Source organism: Anomalospiza imberbis, chromosome 5, assembly GCF_031753505.1.
Source record: "Anomalospiza imberbis isolate Cuckoo-Finch-1a 21T00152 chromosome 5, ASM3175350v1, whole genome shotgun sequence".
NCBI classification, from domain to species: Eukaryota; Metazoa; Chordata; class Aves; order Passeriformes; family Viduidae; genus Anomalospiza; species Anomalospiza imberbis.
The window spans coordinates 16,861,903-16,881,652 of NC_089685.1; the positions used below are offsets into that span (position 1 = coordinate 16,861,903).

Consider the following 19,750-nt stretch of genomic DNA (forward strand, 5'->3'; position numbering starts at 1 on the left):
ATCTAGGCAACCGGAATGAAAATTTTTTACTTTGTGTCACTGAGTCAAATGATGTAAACTTGAAATATGTTGAACACATCACTGGACTTCACCATAAGAGTCTTCCATAAGTTCCTATTCCTTTTAAAGGCAGTGGAAAATCTCACAGACAGATAAGGATGTTATTCTTTCACTCTCATGGTCAGTGGCTTACATGGGAATTCTTTGTGAAAATGTATAATCACATGTATAATCTATTATTCAAACAGAAACATATAAAAAATACCCTCTCTCCATAAGTATTAAATAGAAAAGTAAATCAGAGGCTTCTGAATCAAATAATTTCTGTGCTTCTCTCTTTGAAGACTGAAATAAATGAGCATGAGGTCAAAAGCTTCACCAAGGTGAAGCTGAGGTGGTAATTTGAGACTAATTTATCATTAAAAGAGTAAACAGTCAAACAATGTTAATTATAACACTGTTAAAAGCTGAAATGCCTAAATTTAAATAATTTAGAAGTTATATGATAGATATTAAACACCTCTAAAGAGGAAAAATGCTGTAGGCGAGAGTTCCTAATAAGTCTAGTTTAGTTAATTATTGCCTGAAGCATTTCTGAACTAATTATTTACCTCCAAAGTGGGTTCCATGTTTTCAGCATTGAAGTGCCAGATATTGATTTTCTTTAATTGTCAGGGTATAGTACTAGACAAACCACACAAAGCTGAAGGTTAAGCCATTTATAGAAAGTGATAGCCATGTCCTCCAGTGTCACACAGTGCATCAGTGTGAAAGGGAGACCAAGTCCCTGAAACTCGGCACTTTGAGGGAAAAGAATTATTTGTCTCTGTCATCTGCCCTTTATGGTTCATTTAACATCTTAGATAGCCTGTGTAAATTAAGTGCGTTTAGTAGCTGCCCAACTTCCAAGTCAAAGGGAGTGCTCTGTTCAATGGGGAAATTGGAGTATTTTATCCTTCTAGTTAACAAGATGTACATAGCTCAACAAATAATGGACATTGAATTATTTGTTAACCTGTGTTAGCATAGATGGCTTAAAAATTAGTTCAAGATGCTTTTTCATTTTCATTTTAGTGAATGAATATACATGTTTCACAAATTTTATTAATTTGAATTTCTCAGTAGGGTCTGGGTGCTTAGAGAATTTTTGCCTATCTGGATGGATTTAGTTTTTTTGTAATTTGGGATGTTTGTAATATTACAAGTCCCAGCATACTTGAAATCATCATCATCTTTGTAGCTCATCAAACCACATGCATGGACAAACATTTGCCAACTGGCTAGAGTTATTCCAGCCCACTGCAACATAAAAATAATATAAAACATAATAAATGCAACACAGCCTCTTAATTCACACCAGCAGTGCCAGCTCTGCTCACTTGAATTTATAAATAGAAAGAAAACCTTTTTTGTGTTTTGCATTATTTGCAATCTGTTTCATTTTTCTTTGTTTCTTTAGTTTCCTCTTTGCAATTTTTCTCTTCCATGGTGATTATCTTGTTCTTAATCTTTTCTCAGTCATGCTCTTAATTTTTTTCTAATTAGACATCTATTAATTTCTATATCTTACTATTTTTGCTACTTTGCCTGTCTCTTACTTAAGCTCAAGGACACCTGCAGGAATAAAGTGGCATACCTTATCTGGGAGCAAGGGTTGTCCCTGTAGTGAACAGTATGAGACAAACCACCAGAAGATGACTTGGTTCTTAGGTGGGGTAAATTGCCTTCTGAAGGTTCCTATGTCTAATTTGTTTTTCTCTGCAGGGAGCCTAGAGTGACTGATGATCCTAACTTAGCAGGCTATCTCAAGTTAAGTGGAATGAATCCAGACCTCGTTAATCTCATTTTTTTTTTCTTGTTATAGACATTTTTTCCTCTTTTTTATCTTTTATTTTCTTTTTTTCTTTCTTTTTTTTAATTCCTTCTTCTGTATTGCCTGACTTCACCTGTATTTTTTCTGATGAGCTCAGATTGCAGAAACCCTTAACAGCACCCATACCAAAACTGGGTACCATCACTGAATTGATGTTTCTTCAGTTCCTATGGAGAAAGACAGACCCAGAGAACAATTCAGATCACAGATTATAATGAATTCATATATTTTCTGGTTGCATATATAAATACTAAAGTGCTTGTGATTATGGTTTAAGCAAACTATTTTGATGTGATTAATTCCCACCAAATTTGTAATGGCACTTATTCTCCTGGGCTCTATTAAAATGGAAAATTTGTTGAAGAAAATATGTCTAATCTCTATCATTTAATTTTTAACCAGCTTCACTCTTAAATGGAAAAAAAAATCCATACATTAAATATATATATATTCTATTTACAAATAATACAATAATTTCTACAAATAAACAAATCTATAGAAATACTCTAAGAGGCATTTCCTTGCTAAAAATATGGCATTTGAAATAACAAATGAATGTGACAAGTTTTGTATAATATTTTGCTTAAATAATGACTAATCTACTATTATTTATTTATTTATTTATTTCTGCTTCATAAACTCAATTACTGATTTCCTTCCCCATCATGTCAGAGTAAAACCTGTTAAAGGAGGTTCTTATTAGTAAATATTAGCTTTACTAACTATATATATTTATATATCCTTTCCCCACCCCTCTTTTTCTTGTTAGTGCTGATAATAATTTAATCACTTTTTTCTTTTGATCAGTTCAGGACTTTTTAAGGAAGAAGATACATAATAAATAGAAAAACATTGTATCCAAGCAGTCATTCATTCTTTCCCATTCCTTTAAATTGGGAAGTACAGCTATGTTTTATGCTTATAGAAATATAACAAAATTAGTTTTGTTACAGCTGTCAGTTATCTTTTCTTTAGAACAGAAAATGATGAAGAGTATATATTTTTCTGTTCTTTTTTGGGGTATAAGATATGTTTATGTGAAAAAATGTGCTATGTATAAATCAGGCTGAACTTCAACCCAAACCTCAAGGCCTGTTTTGAAAAACTTTGGGTTTAGTTCTAATTTTACACTTGCATCTGGGGTCCACCTTAACTTTATAGTGCAGGTGTTTGCGTAAATGGAAATATAAGTACCACTATATACTGAAATTACAGCATCTTAGAAAATGTTGAATCTCTTTAGTGGCAATCAATACTGTCTTTGACATTTTTTCCACAACATATTTAAATTTAAATTAAAAACAATAAAATGGTTTTTAAGCATCTCTTACATGTTTATTGGCTTATGAAGAATGTGCACTGTTCTTAGGTAACCATTATTACCATGAAAAAGCAGATTGCAGAGGCTCTGATTTGTCCTAAACATATTATGAATTTTTTTCAAACTGTTAAATTCAATGTAAGTTCAACTTTTCTTTTTTTTAATATATTCAAACCTGTTGATTTTCATTGTCTTTCACTGAAGTACCCACTATATTAACTTACAATACCAGGATTAAGAATTCGACACGCTCTATTACAAAGTGATGATATAATTGCAGAGATTGTTCCCCTAAAAAGGATTGTTTATATACTACTGAAAAAAATTGTTTTCTCTCTCAACTGAAATGTTTCAAATAACCTTAGGAGCTGCAGTAAAGAATTGGCCCATACAGGTCTCATGATATTTGACTTTTCCCCTAAATACTTCTAAAGACTATTCACTGCTCTATTTCCTCATACATCAGCTAAAAAGGGCATTAAGAAATGTCTCACATTGTCAGTATATGGAAACTAGAGTAGATATGACATGGTGGTTATCTAATCTGCTAGGTGGATATTGTTGAGAGAATAGACTTTTTTTTTCCATATAGTATAAAACAATATATAAAACCCTCTTTCTTGAGCTCTGAGATATCATTTTTAGGAAATGATAGTAAGAAACATGAAGAGTAGCCACAGTTACTTTCTTAGAGAAAGATTTTATCCTAGTTATGAATTAAAGTGTACAAAAAGGTTTCAGATTTCAGCACAAGTATTCACGTGAATATAAAAATTATTTACTATAAAATGAATAATAAAATGAATTATATATTCACATGTATATATAAAATACCCCAAACCAACCAAGTAAACTTCACTGTTTTCTTGGATATTTCATTTTCTGTTACTGAGTACTGCACAGTGTGCAAAGTGTTTGGGTTTGGCTCTCTGTTTTCATGCTGATTTGTTACGTGGGTAGTGAAGGCAGGTTTTAATTTAGAATCAAGAGTAACAAAGTGAATATGAACAACCAAGAGATCAACCAATAGCAGCAGTCATTCAGCAAAAAATAAACTGAAGTGAAACAATCATGAGTTGCTCACCAACAGTTTGGGACCAGGAAAAGAAGCAACATCCAAATGAGTTATAAGTCACAAATATTCACAACATGAGTTTCTGAAGGCAGAATACCTCCTTCCACCCTCAAATATTCTGTTGCTTTTCTCTGATATTTTATGAGGCATGTATACAAATGATTTCAAAATTGTTGCTTTTTATATCTCTGTATTGGTTATTCTTCTCAGAAACTTCCTGAATTTTATGGATATATTTATTCTTTTCCCAGCACTCTCTTCCTTCAACTATGCAATACATCAGGGCCCTTTATTTATTTTTGTTGTTGTTGTTTTGGTTTGGTTTTGTTTTGTTTTAAATTTAAAATAATATGAATAATTTTGAAGAATATGTGTCTGGGGTTTAAGACATAGTATTCAAAATTGTCTCCACTAATATCCATTAATTCTCAAGAGCTACAGTTGTTCAAAAGACATAAAACCTTTTAAATAATGTGGTTTAACACCGCTGATTTTTTTTTAATTAGTAGATTATAAATTCAATATTAAACATTAGATCAATACTACCTGCAATAGATTTCAAACTAAAAATTCAAAACTTAAGGTTTAACTTCCTTCCCCCGCTATTTCTTGTCGACTCTTTTAGTCATTATCTAATTTATTTTCCATTTAATAGCACAGCAGCAGTAAGAAGACTGCATCTTAAAATGTTACTTTAAAAATAAAATACAATTCGACCTTCTTTGTAAGCCTTCCCCTTGTCTCATTCTCCAGTGCCCATCTTATTTTAGAGCGGAGTTAAGTAGTAGTGATTTCCTCTACTAACACTGGGTGGCGTCCGATTAACTGCTGAAATCTGCTGCCAGGAGTCAAACATTCCGGGGTTTTCGAGGTATTTTTCCAAAGACAAAATAACCAGAGCAGGACTAAGACAAGAAACAGAGATTTTTAATTTTTTTTTTTCTTTCATTATAAGTATACACAATGTAAAGGCAAAGATGTAAAATCTTTCTAATCTTCATTCATATTTAGGAGATCTCTATGGAAATAAATTGGGAAGAGGTGAATGACATTATTCTAGTGATGAAGCTTTCTCTTTAAAATATTTTATTGAAAATGTGTATATAGAGTGATGTCTTTCAAATGCGTCTAATTCTACTGTGATAAGGCTCCAAAATATTAACTTTGTAAATAGTCAGATTGAATTCTTAACTGCAATCAGGAAAATATAATAACATTTTATAAATTTGTTTATTTAGAATTTGTAATATTTAAAGCCGCTTACCTGAAAGATCCAAAGAACTCTGAAGGCTCCTGTTCACTAATGTGGTTCTTGTGCAAATAATTTGCTTAATTATTTTTGAACTTATTTCAGTTCTCCTTAGATATATATTTACCCCTGGAAATTACACAAAGAATTCTTTGGGAAATTGGGAATGATATTCTTGTGTTTGTGATTATTCTTGATTGTTCTTCTGTTACTGACTGTGGTGGATTGACCTTGGTCAACTGCCGGATATCCTGGCTGCTCTCTCACTCCCCCTCCTCAACAGGACAGGACGCAAGATAAAAATCCTTGTAGATCAAGGAAAAGATGTGTGGATCACTTACCAATTTCTGTCATGTACAAAACAGACTTGATTTGGGAAAATAAATTTAACTTCTTGCCTATTAAAATAGACTTGGATGGTGAGAAACAAGGACAAAATTAAAGAAACATTTTATTTTTTCCCAAATTCACCTTCACTCCTTCATTCCTAACTCCTCTGTCTCCTCTATTGTCCTCTCAAGCAGCACAACATGTGTGGGAGGGGAATGATCAGTTCCTTTCTGCTGCTCACAGTACACTGAAGTATATCTTGGACCAACAGTCTGACTGTGAGTGAAGTCAAGATTTGGTCAACAGAGGAACTTACACATTCTCCTGTTTATTTAGGGAGTCAAAACCACTGGACAGTTTAGAGCATGATACTTCAATTAGGTGTATCTGTTCTGCTCTGCTCTCTGCAGTTAAGTAATTCAGTATCACAATGTAATGCAATAGAGATTTAATATGTACATGACATTTATTTCACTATTATCTCCTTAAGGTATTTATATGATATATGTTTCCTTTTGTAGGCTAGAGTTGTTCCCATGAATTTCATTCCACACTTTAAGAAAAGCCAAAATAAAAAGAAGGCCGTATCAATACAGTGCACTCCTTAGGCCTTTTAGATTCAGTTCTAAGCTATCTCCCAGGTTAGTACAGCTCCATGACAAGATGTCTGCTCTGGTCTTGAAAGCTATATATCCACATTAAGCTGCTGTTGAGGATAATTAATGATTGAATGTATCCTCAGCTATTCACACAGCTATGGTTATATGAGAAGAAAGACTTGCTGTAACAAAAGGTGTGATCGTACATTCTTCAAAGTATTATTTGACAGGGGAAAAGTATAGAAACAACAAATGTTAGTCTCTAGAAATGAAGTTAAATTACTGCAGAAAATGATTTTGGAAATAAAAATGTTTCACTACTTGTTTTAAAACAGGTATTCACAAAATAACAAAAGGAAAAGCAGATCTGTGTTTTTGTAATTATGTGCCATCTCATCCGTGGCACAGAACATTTGTTAACAAAACAGCCCCTTGCACTGTGTGCTCAATAGCAGAGTCTTTATATGTGTAATCAGCTGTATAAAGCAATGAGAAGTGAATTCCTAAACACTGAACTACCAAGATATGTCTGGAACGTGACATGAAACTACATAATGGGGTGTGCAAACATGCCTTCTTGCACACACTCGGCTCGTTTCACCCAGATAAGGGAGTTAACACCATAGCTGGCCTTATTAGCACGTATTCTGAGAGCTAATGGGCTCAAGCTAATACTTGGCATAAGCTGGAGGAGCTTCAAAGGTATTCTATTTTATGAATACTCTTTCAAGTATACTACCTTCAAGTAGGTGATCTTTAAGCCAAGATTCTTGAAGTAAATATTGAAATGTGTTTTTCCAAGTTCCTTAAAAACCTGTGTCAGATTAGTTATAGGGAGACACTACCTCGAAGTAATGCCAAAGATGCATGAAATATTATAAATATTACTTAGACACAATGCAACAATTCTCCAAATCCATTAGAATTATCTGTCTTTTTAGTTGTCTGAGAAAAAAAATCTTAGTGCACTCTAAAAGCAACATTTGATTTACAGCTATGCAATCATTGTATTCTCTATGTATTGTAGGATCCATAGATCTAAAGAGTATTGTGAATGCTTTGTACTATATCCATAGGTAGAAGGCTAATGCCAAAAATATAGCTTTTATCTGTTCAAAATTGTATATACATGAAAACTAAATGTATATATACATACTACCCCTATGCTTTCTTCACTAGAAGTACATAAAGAGATGCGAAAGACTGCAGTCTTGATACGTGTTACAAAATGTGGTCTTCATACTAATTTGTTAGGTTTTATGTTTGAATCCTTGTGGGTATAAATAACATGAAGATTTAGGAACGAATTTTACATTAAAATAATCTATAATATCTATCAGTACTGGCTTAGATCTTGTTGAAATTAATAAGAATAACATAAGGTCATAAAGGAAACAGTATTTCTAACAACCATATACATTTTTCTTTTTTAAATAGGTCTGCTATGAAGTGAAGGATAGTAGTGTATTACATAGTCTTTATACTGTAACCCCTCATTGCAATGGAGCTTTCATGTTTCACCAATTTTGTCCTATGGAGCTTTGTATCATTCCCTTTTCTCCTTGGGTTAAGTCTGGTTCTTTCACAGCTTTAAGACTTTAAGTGAATTCAATGTCTCACACCTTCATGTCATCATTCTTAGTAGAAACCACTGGTCTTTTATTCCTGATGCTTTGTCCTGCTTTGTTTTTGGTACAAACTCTCTTGTTTGATCTTTTTAACCAAAATTGACAGAGCTGCTGTAAATTACTAGAAATAATATATTCCACTAGTCCATAACATATTTTAAGCATATTAAAAAAAAAAAAGACATTTAATCGGCTATCAGTTCAAACTGGTTAGTGACTGTTGATGAAATTGTCATTGCAAATGTTCTTGGATACTCAGCATGCATAGCCCTCTAGGTGAATGTGGTTATCCCAGACCCAACAGAAGGGGCATCTGCATTCAAGCTCTTAATCTCTTCCTGATTATGCTATTACCACCCTAGTGGAAATCCTGTAGTGGCTTTTCATCAGTCTTTCATACAAGTCTTGTTTGTGAAAAAAGTCGATCATAGCCCAGTCACTGGACTGTGTGCTTAGTTGTTCATTCTTTTCAGTCTGATAATTATGTACTTACAAAAAGTAACATATGTTCAGAAAGACAGGATTTTTGAAGGTGTTTACCTCATAACCTGATGTTTGTAGAAGTCATTTGGGATGGTGATGTATGTTTTTGCCTGTAGGTAATCCACATCTCCTCCATCATCTGATGAGCATCCTAATAATCGGACTATCACTGTTACCTTGATTGTTATTTATAGGTTTTTTTAAAGACAAATTGTTCGTCTGAGTAGATGATCCAATTCTCATTTGTGTCCATCTTGTTGGCTAGGTTAATGAAAGCAAGTAAGGGGCAAGCAAGCATTTTGGCCTTAGTCTTATAAGAAGCTATGTTTGGTATAATTAAAAACCTAGCAGACTAAGTAATTAATAAAAATAATTAGAACTGTATATGCATATCTTGCTTTCTCTCTCTAGAAACATTTTTACTATAGTTAGTTGATGCCAAACAAGTTTTTATTAGCTTTGAATAGAAATCACTTGACTGAAATTGCTGAACAGCAGGGAACAACATAGCAATGTGGGTTACAAAACAGAATTTGACATTGAAGACTAATAACACTAAGGACTCATAAGGAAAATTATAAAAGAAGATATTTGTGAGTTTAGCCAAATGCAATGAAACTAAATTCAAGAAGCCTGAAGTAAAGTGCAGAAGATAACTGAAACTAAGAAAGGAAATTACGAAGTGATTTGGAAGCGATTGAAAGATGAGGAAAGAAATATTCTGTTCTTGCTAGATTTACAAGGGAGTCCATCTCTTTGTGCGAGCCTTGTGCACAGCTATGCCAGCAACATTAGTGAATATGCAGGTAAATTTGAAGTGTATAAAATCTGCACATGTGATGCTTTATTCTTTGCTGAGGTATTTATTTGAGAGTCTGTTCTAAATTGAAGACATTTTCAAGGGTTACAGTGGTTATTTTGCTTTTACATATCTTACTCCCCTCTCTACTAATTCAAAGTTTAGCAATTTTTGTGGCTAATCAAGAAGGAAGCTGAACTATCAATTATCTTAATATATATTCATAATAGATTATAAATCATTGACTGAACAACAAGCGCATCAGGATGCTTCTTCTAATTTCAGAGAATATCAGATTAAGAGAAATAATTTTCTAGGTGCATTAGCTCTTCCATAGGTGCACAGATGTGGATTCCATCCAGAGTCAATATCAGCAGAAAAGTGTTAGAAAATATTTCTTTTTGTCTTAAAGTAATGAAGATACAAAATTTACAGTGACTGAAGAGATGTGAAACTCTCCCTTCTCTGTGGCTGGAACGGTGGAGATTAGTTTCAATTACATGACTGGTTTGAAGATGGTAAAATTAAGCTAAAATTATCAACAAAGTTTAAATGGTTTCAGAGACTTTTACCTTAAGCTGTTTCTCATTTCCCAATTTCATCTTCATCTACTGTTATATCTCCATTTTGTGCCATATTTAAGCTCAAAATGTCACAACTATACAAATTAAATTGGGCCTTGTGCCTATTTATTAGGAAGTACACCACAATAAACAAAAAAAACCCCCCAAAAACCCAAAGACACAAGAAAGAATTTTCCCTCACAACTCACTACACAAAAAGACCCAAAAAAACCCCAAAACCTACCCAAAACAAGTCACCAAAACCTAAAATCCCAAATTTTAAAAAGTAAGTGAAAGGTAACTTTATAGGAGTTGGCTGTAGTCTTAATATTTAAGCTTTTTGAGCCCCTAATTTGGCAAGCAAATCAGTGGGACAAGGACTTCCTTCCCTCTGCCCTTTTGTGCACACTGTAGAGGGCCTGATCTCTTCTGTGTCCTGACCAAGAACCAGCTCAAACCTGCTCCCCTTCCTACTGTTCTGTGTTTCCAGATTTATTTCCCAGGGAAATGAAGGTCTTGGATAGGAAATGTGATAGGAAGACTTCAATCTTGGCTTTATATGGGGTAGGGATACAACTAAAACAATGAAGAAAATCCAAGAATTTTTCAAGCTTTTTACCGAATGGTTTTGCACTGCCATTGCTTTAGACTATAATTTACTCTGGAAAAGTTAGATTGATGAGGAAGATCCAACCATCAGCTTTATTAAAAATATACAATTCCTTGAGCAACCTTTCCTATCTTGTCAGAATCACTCAGATTGTTTGATTAAAATTTATTTATTCAAAGTCTACTAAATGCAGCTATCTGTGAGAGAATTCTTTATCTTTTAGGTACTGTTTTGCTCTTGTGTTTCACAGCATAAATATGGTTCTTTTTTTCCTTTTATGTGTATTGTTTTCAACAAAAATGGGCATAAAACATAACAAATGCACAAGTAAAATTTTATCTGTTCCTGTGCCAATTCTATTCAACCCTTAGGTGAAACATATTGTAATATATGTTCTATATGTTAGGACAGTTTGAATTATATTTATTTTTTGTGAGGTACCATGATGAATACTGCAAAGGAACAAAACATATTATGTGCCTCAAAATGGCTGGAACTGTTGCCAAGAAAACAGCAGATGTTCACTCAATCGACAACAAGAAAACTGATATTCAACATGTAGAGAATTTATTTCAGAGAATTTATGATTTTTACTGGGGATTTTGGAGACAATGTGAGCTGAAAGACAAGAGACATTCTATTTTTGGTTTTGTTGTGACTTGCTGTGTGGTCACTATGCAGTTACTTCACCTTTCTCTGTCTCCATTTCCTGTTTCCCCCTTTGTCTCTTCTCTTTAGAATTTAAGGCTTTCAAAAGAGTCTGTATTACACATTTGTAACATGCACAATGAAACCACTGCAATATAAATAATAATTATAATAAGGCCAATTTTAACTCTCTCTTCAGCTCACAAATGAAAGAAAATTCCTCATTTTCTGTAATTTCAGAAAAAATACTTGTTATTAATGTTCTTGTGAACACAACAGGAGGAACTGGAGATCGATCAGGCTCATGTCTTCATTCTATAGACTTTTTGGATGGTTTTAGTGAAATCAACTCACAGCCAAGCTGGAGTCCAACCAACCGACAGAAAAGACAGGCTTTTAATCAGGCTTCTCTACAATGGAGCACATCCATTTGATAAATGAACTAATTAAGCAAATGAATAAGTATAACCTACCACTGTGAATGACACTATGAAAAACCTTCATATCCATATTAATACTTCTAGAAAACCAGAAAAAAAGGATGGGAAAAATACAAGTTCAATTCATGAAGAACATTTATGTAAATGAAATTCTGCTATGGGCAGTGGTCTGGTATAATGCATGCTTTGTGTGTATAAAGATGACAGGGGGTAAAGAAGTCTGAAATAAGGTTATTTCGCTTCTGAGGTTTTCTTAATATCAGCCATTTCACAGGCAGAAGAATGTAGCAATGACTCATGCTCTTTCTGAATGTCCCTTTGTAAAAGTAATTGGAATGCCATAACACCTGTATCCTGATTTTTCCTTTAATATCCAAAATCTATGCATAACATCCCTAGAAAAAAAAAAAAACAACCTAAAACCTTTCATGATAAAAAAATAAGAACAAGAAAAAAACAACTCAGACTCATTTAATAAAAGCTCAGCTGCATTTTTCCTGCTTTGTCTGATTAGAGGTGTCTAGGATTGATTTGTCAGCTTTAGAAACAACATAAGTAATCTCACTGGTTTTAGGGAAATAGCAGTGATCTCTGAGACTGTGGGACTTTTTTTAATGTCCTACCTCTCCTATACATACCCTTGAAACTGTGTCTTTCTCTAAAAAAATATTATATATAAATAAGACAAAAATAATTTGCTTACCTCTCAGGTAAGCAAAATCATGTGAAGAGATAAGAGTTAGTTATTAGAAATGAAAATTTGAATGAATTTGTATTCTTATGATACAAATGTTATATGCTGCTCATCTTCAGCTGTCTAATCTTCAGCTGGTTATCCAAGGTGCTTTTCATTTCAGTATTATTTAATAAGTTGGTGTTTTTCTTACAATAATTATTATCTTTTAAAGAATTGTTATGAGTTTTTTTTTTTTTCTTTAAGACACAGTACACATATTAATAATATGTGTGACAATATCTATTCCCAGGACCTGCTTTTTTTTTTTCATTATGAGATTAAGAATCATCACAGACTTATCCATCAGGAACAGAAATCCAGTTGGTGAGAGCCTCTGAACTGAACCTGTTGAAAAATTGCCATTTCTAGCTAGCTATGAAATCTTTTGCAAAGAAGAGTTTTGTCCATTTTACATCTACTATAAGAATTAAGGCAAGCAGTAAAACAATAAAAAAGAAGGGCATTAATCAGAAAAGACACTGTGGTAGCATAGATAATATTTTGTTAAGATTATTTCCTATGATATGTCAAATCCTTTACCGTTGAATTTGCTGTAATATAGAATCACAGAATCATACAATGGTTTGGGATGGAAGGGATCTTAGCGATCATTGAGTTCCAAGCCCACTGTCATGGGCAGGGACACCACCACTGGACCAGGTTGCTCAAAGTTCCACCCATGCCAGTTTTCCATGCTTTCAGGGATAGGGCATCCACAACTTCTCTGGGCAACTTGTGCCAGTGCATCGCTACTCTCACAGTAAAGAATTTCTACCTAACATATAATCTAAATTTCTGTCTCATTGAAGCTACTCCCCCTTGTCCTGTCACTACATGCCCTTCTACAAAGTCCCTCCTCAGACTTATTCTAGGCCCTGTTTAGGTCCTAGAAGGCTGTTTTAATGTATTATTAGAGTGGTAACCTGTTGAAACAGCTCCAGCAAGTAGGAGTAAGTTGTATGGCTGATAAATAGAAATTTAAAGCAGGTTAAATTGACTGTAAAGGTGCTTTATGGGTTATTAGCTATACAAAATGTGTGAATATGAGAAATGAAAGAGAGTCCTGTTAAAGTCACTTGATATGTATGGAATAATAATGACTTTCTGTAGTTATCCTGCAGAACCTCCCATAAAGAAGCCACAAATTCATAATGTACAGCTGTGTAATAAACAATTCTTATATATGTTAGTTTGTAAAAATAACAAGGATTTCTGATACAGTTACAGGTTTTTCATACCAAATGTGGGCTACTGCAGTTATCTCTCTTGTAGTATTTTTCAGACTTGTCGTTTTTAAGCCTGTGATGTGAATCTGGACGTAGGACATGGCTTACTGACCATGCATTCTGTGATGTACAATCAAAGAATGCCTTGGGTTGGAAGGAACCTTTAAGACCATCTAATTCCAAGCCCCTCACGATGTCAGGTACACCTTTTACTAGACCTGGTTTCTCAAGGCCCCATGAAAGCTGAACTTTAAGACTTACAGGGACAGAGCATCTACAACTTCTCTGGATAACCTGTTCTAGTGTCCCACCACCCTTACTGTGAAGAATTTTTATTTGGTATCTAATCTGTATTACTCTCAGTTGGAAGTCATTACCCCTTTTCTTATCACTACAGTCCTTGTACAAAATCCTCTCAATCTTCCCTGTAGGTCTCCTTCAGGTAATAAAAGCTGCTCTAAGATCTTCCTGGAGTATTCTCCAGGCTGAACAGCACTGAGTCTCGCAGCCTGTCTTCATATGAAAGGTGAGGTTCAGCCCTCTGATGACCTTTACGACCCTTCTCTGGACCCTCTCCAACATGTTCAAGTGCTTCTTATGTTGGTCGCCCCAGATGTGGCCTTGCTGGAGTGGAGTACAGGGGATAATCACCTCCCTCAACCTGCTGGCCTATGCTTCTTTTTATTCAGTTCATGATATATTTGGCTTTCTGGGCTGTGATTGCACATTTCTGGGTCATGTCAAGCTTCTCATCAATCAAAACCCCCAAGTCCTTCTCCTCAGGGCTACTCTCAATCCATTTTCTGCCCAGCCTGTGTCTGTGCTTTGGATTGACCTAAGCCACTTGCAGGACTCTGCACTTCAGCTTGTTGATGTTCATGAGATTTGCAGGGGCCCACCTCTTGAGCCTGTATATATATACTAGAATTAGAAATAGTTGAAATTTTACTTTTCATTTCTTATAAGTGCTTTCTTTGAAAGTGTCTATTGAGTTTTAATTAACACAAAACACAAATTACTGTTGCATTTATGGTTATTCTTTGTTCCTTAATTTAATTTTATATTTTTAAGAAATCCTTGTACTTTATTGCCATTAGAAATGAAAAGGGAATATGAAGCTATTTTAGCTCCAAGTCTTCTGTATTCAAGAAGTTATTTTATTTCCTGGGACATCCTGATTTCTAAAAAGAATATAATGATCTGACCTTGAGAAACAGGTTCTCTTTTTTAGAGTTAGCTTGTTGCTTTTCTTTTGTACTGTATCTCTGGTGTATCAGGTTATGCTAATCTCTGTTGTGGTATATTTATCTTTCTGCAAACTGCCCCATGCCATTGGATCAAGGGATAAGAAATCAACATTGTGTTTCTGCTCAGTGCTTCTATGGTCCTTTAACATATGTGTCACAGGTTCCTGGTGTAAAATTGCATTAAGTTAAAATGGGTAATAGTGTAGAGAAATCAGAGTTGGAAACAATCAAAATGTTGTCTTGCAAGCTGAGAGCAATGCTCTTTTGGGAGAAAGAAAGGCAATGTAAAATACTAGGCAAAGTCACTTAGAAATTTCAAGACTGCTGTGATGTATTCAATAATATCACAGGGGAAAAGAATTTTCTTTACAAGAAATAGGCTGCCAGTTGAGACTATTAGCCATCCTGTTACCCCTACATAATAAAGCTAAATCATGTAAGCTGTGCAGAAACAGATGGACCAACAGAGACAAATTATTTGTGATGTAACTGATAACTAGGTCGAAGCTGAATTATTGTGTACTTTAGGAGAGCACTGAATAGTTTGCAAGATTAGGGAAAACTTGACTTCCCAAATGAAAACAGTGAGAGAAATGAAATACATCTTGTTATGAGTATGTACTGATCCATAAAAACAAAATGCAGGGGTAAATGGATGACAGAGAACAGATTTCTTGCTAATAAATGGGAAGGCAACCACAGCAAAACACAGTTGTCCAGTGCCAAGGACACATAGTCATGGTAACAATTATACCCATCTCCTGCAGACATATGTAATTTTCTGGATAAAATAAAATGTACAAAACTATTTTTTTTCTTGCTTTGTATACATACAGTTTTATGACTAATTTTTGATGACATCGGTGGTCATCATAGATCTTGAAACAGATAAACAGACACACCCGATTGCATTATTAAGAATGACTGATAGAAAACAAATACTGGAGATGACCAAAGCATGACTTCAGGGAAGATATGGAAAAGACAACATCAATCAGATATTAATACTGAAAATTTGCTCACTTTGCAGAGAAGAATCAATTAGTGATTCTATTTTTTTTTTCAGTATATTCTATTTCTTTGTCATTTAAATCTCATTATTACTTGTATTTTATTTGGGTAAACACACCAGTGATAGCTAAATACTTTTGTCATTGGACAAAAATATTAATAATTTCTGACTTGTTTTATGCTAATAAATAAAGTGTAATTCTTTCTAGCTTTCCTGCTTATCACATTTTTTTTTACTTTGCTGATCATCTATAGAATGAAATTTTCCCAGACTCTAAAGATGGATGAAAGTTTTCTTCAGGGTAAGAACTGACTGTTCTGAAGCCTGCCAGTTTTATTCAAATCCCTTTTTTTTTTTTTTTTTATTGAGCCAACTCTGCGTTGTAGTGATTTTTACTCAGAATATCCCAAAACCCTCACTCAAACCAATAATCATGTGTTGATAGGTGAAATTAGTTTCAGAATTCTAATGAAGCTCAGCATCTGGGAGACAGACAGCTCATCTGAAGATTAAATGAGAAAAATTGCCACTTTTGCTGGTTCCTTTAGGAACTCATTTACATTCTGTCAGCTCCCATTAGGGATGGGAACTGCGAATATTGAGGGAAATATGCATGAATTCAGTGCTGAAATGGCCAATCGTGATCAGTTTCTTCCTGCTTACAAAGCTGCCAGAAGATTTTATGCAGGTATGCCTTCTGGAAACAGTGGGTGATAATCTGCTTGCTTTCAACTGTCTCTTAAAATTTTGAATTTAACATAACTAAAAAAAAAACAATTACCAGCATAACAAGGAGAACACATGATAAAAATGTAATCCTAAATCTTAGGATTAATATTCCTGGAGTCTTCTATGTAGTATTCTGTCTCTTTTGTTTTTCTTGCCTTTTCTTTCAACCATGGGTCTGTAAAGCTTCAGTATTTCTTTTTATGTGACAGTATCAACAGCAATGACAAGAAAGCTACCACACAATTCATCTTTCCCTTGTTACAGCCCTGAATTTCTATGTACTTGGATCCTCATCATATTGACAAGTCTTATGAGGACTGCTGACGGAGCCAACAGTAGACAAGGAATCTATAGCATATAGGTGTTATCCACTCCTCCACTGGCTTTGGTTATATTTATATAGATCACAAGTAGAGGTGATTGTGCCAATGAAAGAAATTCATTTAAGCATTCAACCGGGAATATAAAAGACAATGCATATGTGAGCACAGGAAGAGAATGCTACTTTAAACATGGGAAAGTGTAGTGCTGTTGTGTTGCAGATTTTTGTTGTTTTCAATTTTCTTCAAATAAGAGTTGCAGAAGATTAATAAGGGCATGGGAAGGTGGCATAAGGTGCTCAACAAGTGTTTTTCTACTGCACCTGCAGGAGAGTTTGATGACAAATTCATAGTTTCAATGAAACAGCCATGTTTTCTGTTTCAGAAATATTTAGGCAAATGCTAAATGGAAAATTATTTTTTTTGTTAGATCTAAAGGTTTGAGTAACTTATTCCTAACTATTCTAAGAGAAAATAAGATCCCTAATGTTGTTGGTTTTTAATAAAACTGAGTAGATTTCTATGAATAGTCTTGCACTCTGAAGAACACACTAGAATCATTGAAATGGAACAAGTCAGTTCTACAGGACATGCTAAATGGCTTGAATGACACAGGTAGAAATGTAGCATTTGCATTATACTTACAATGAAAGGATTACAAAAAGCAAATTATTTTGCAAAAGCAGAAATTATAAACAACTTCATTTATCATACATTTTGAAAGTGATGCTGCACAACTCTGTGGTGATACTAAGTGTGAATACAGAGATTGTAAAGACTGAGAATTATTAGAGATGCTCAAGCATTCTTCATACATTTGCAGATACGGATTTTCAGCTGGTGCAAGGTTTTCAATTATAATCCTTGCTTCCTTGCTCCTTACTTCCACTCCTCTAAAGTATATAGAAAAATATTTCAGGATTTTGAAACGAGCTAGAAGAATGACACAAGTTTTGGAAACCCTATTTCAGAAGTTTAGAGTGAAGGGCTTAACTGACTTTATAAAGTAGTTCAAAGAATTTCATTATAACATATCTACAACTATTTAAAACACGAGAAACCTGGAACATAAAAATCTTGTTATACACTCTACAGATGTCCTACAGAATCAGATATTATTTCAAATTCGTGAAACTAACACAAATTAAAAGCAGAAAGCAGATTAATTTAGTGTCAAGAAACCGCATCACTGAAATAGCCAGTACATGCTAGTGGACTCATCTGAAATCTAAAGTATGCTTGTAAAAAAGTATACAGTACTTTCCACAACATCTGTGTCAAAAAGTATTTAATAAAATACTAGTAGCATTTATGTATATGCTTAGCATTTCAAAAATTCAAAAGGTATACTAATTCATATGTCCAAAATTTGTAATCTATATAAAAAGTAAGTTCATGGGAGCTACTGTTCAAACAGCTTTATCTCCAGTAATATCAGATTCTTGTGGCATCTATGTCCAGGCATATGGATGCCAGAGAGGTGATGAGAAACACCAAGAATGTTTTCACAAAGGGAAAATTCTGCCTGAGTAATCTAGTGGCCATCTATGATGGACTGACCACGTTGGTGGATGAGGGAAGGGCTATGGGTGTCATGTACTTTGACTTCTGTAAAGCCTTTGAAGTATTCCCACACAAAATTCTTGTCTCTAAATGGGAGAGATAGGGGTTAGATGGATGGAATATAACATGGATAAAGAATTGAACAGATGGCAGTTTCTAAAGACTTGCAGTCAACAGCACTTGTCCATTAGGAGATTAGTAACAAGTGATGTCCCTCAGAGGTCTAGTCTAATACTGGAACCAGTGTTAATCAATATATTTATTAACAGACACTGGGATTGAGTGGACCCTCAGCAGGTTTGCAGATGATACCAACCTCAGCAGTGCAGCTGATTCACTTAAAGGAAGGATCCAGAGGGGCCTTTTCAGCCTGGAGGAGTAGGCCTATATGAACTTTATGAAGTTCAATCAGTCCAAGGTCCTGCACCTATCTTAGTATTAAGACATAATTAGGATGACCTCAGAACCAAGAACTGATAATGATTTTAATTACACTTGAATCTATGTGCAAGGGTTGTTTTAGAAGGTTCATGTCTGGTAGATCTTAATTTTTTGATTACCCTAAAAAATAATGAATAGTACTTGAAGATCATTTTCTTGTTTTCCTGATTTGGTTAATGATTTCCAGAGTGGTTGCTGGAAAAAAGAAAAAGGAGTCTAATTTATTGATTTTTTTTTCCTGGGATTTTATGTATATAGAAGAGATTTACATAGATAAATGTTATGTATTTGCATTGCTGGCATGTCTCATTTTTTTTCACTGGTAGTCTTAAGAAGCTTTCTTCATTAATTTCCTTACAGGTCAATGACCTGTATAACAGCTCTGTAGTGTAAGCACTCTTATACTCTATAAATTGCCTTACATATTAAAAATATCATCTCCACATAGCAAACTATCTGTTAATGAATAGATGAATGACTAAAATTCATGTTGAGAAATGGATAAAGATATTGTAAGGCAATTAAGCTTAGCCTTATGCTTACATTACTCTGGTATTTGCATTACAAAAGAGTATTATACAGTAGAAAAGTGATATGAAGACAGATATGTTATTATTGTGAAACTCAACAGCCTTCATAACTAACTCCCCTGTTCTGTTTATACCATGCTGAAAAATAATTTGTTTTGAAGCGATAACATTCAGTATGTCAAAAATAAACATTTATAAATTTACTACTGATTTACAAGGGAGGCTAATATGAATGTGAAAACATATTGACCATTTGAACCAGATAACTATTTTACAAGACTGAAAAAATGAATCTGTCATACAACAAGCAAATATACAATTCTCTTTC

The 19,750-nt window shown here is 34.1% G+C and overlaps 1 protein-coding gene across 5 annotated transcripts in view; it reads left to right on the top strand.

The window, feature by feature from the left end:
* Positions 1 to 19,750, top strand: part of TAFA5 (TAFA chemokine like family member 5) — a 472,577-nt gene that overhangs the window by 418,526 nt on the left and 34,301 nt on the right. For 4 of the 5 annotated variants that reach the window (XM_068189762.1, XM_068189766.1, XM_068189767.1 and 1 more), the window contains one exon: positions 16,094 to 16,140. The exons of the other annotated variant lie outside the window; for it this stretch is intronic. In XM_068189762.1, the coding sequence (XP_068045863.1) occupies positions 16,094 to 16,126 (33 nt within the window). In that variant the 3' untranslated portion in view covers positions 16,127 to 16,140. The remainder of the gene's footprint in view (positions 1 to 16,093; positions 16,141 to 19,750) is intronic. 5 annotated transcript variants of the gene reach the window in all.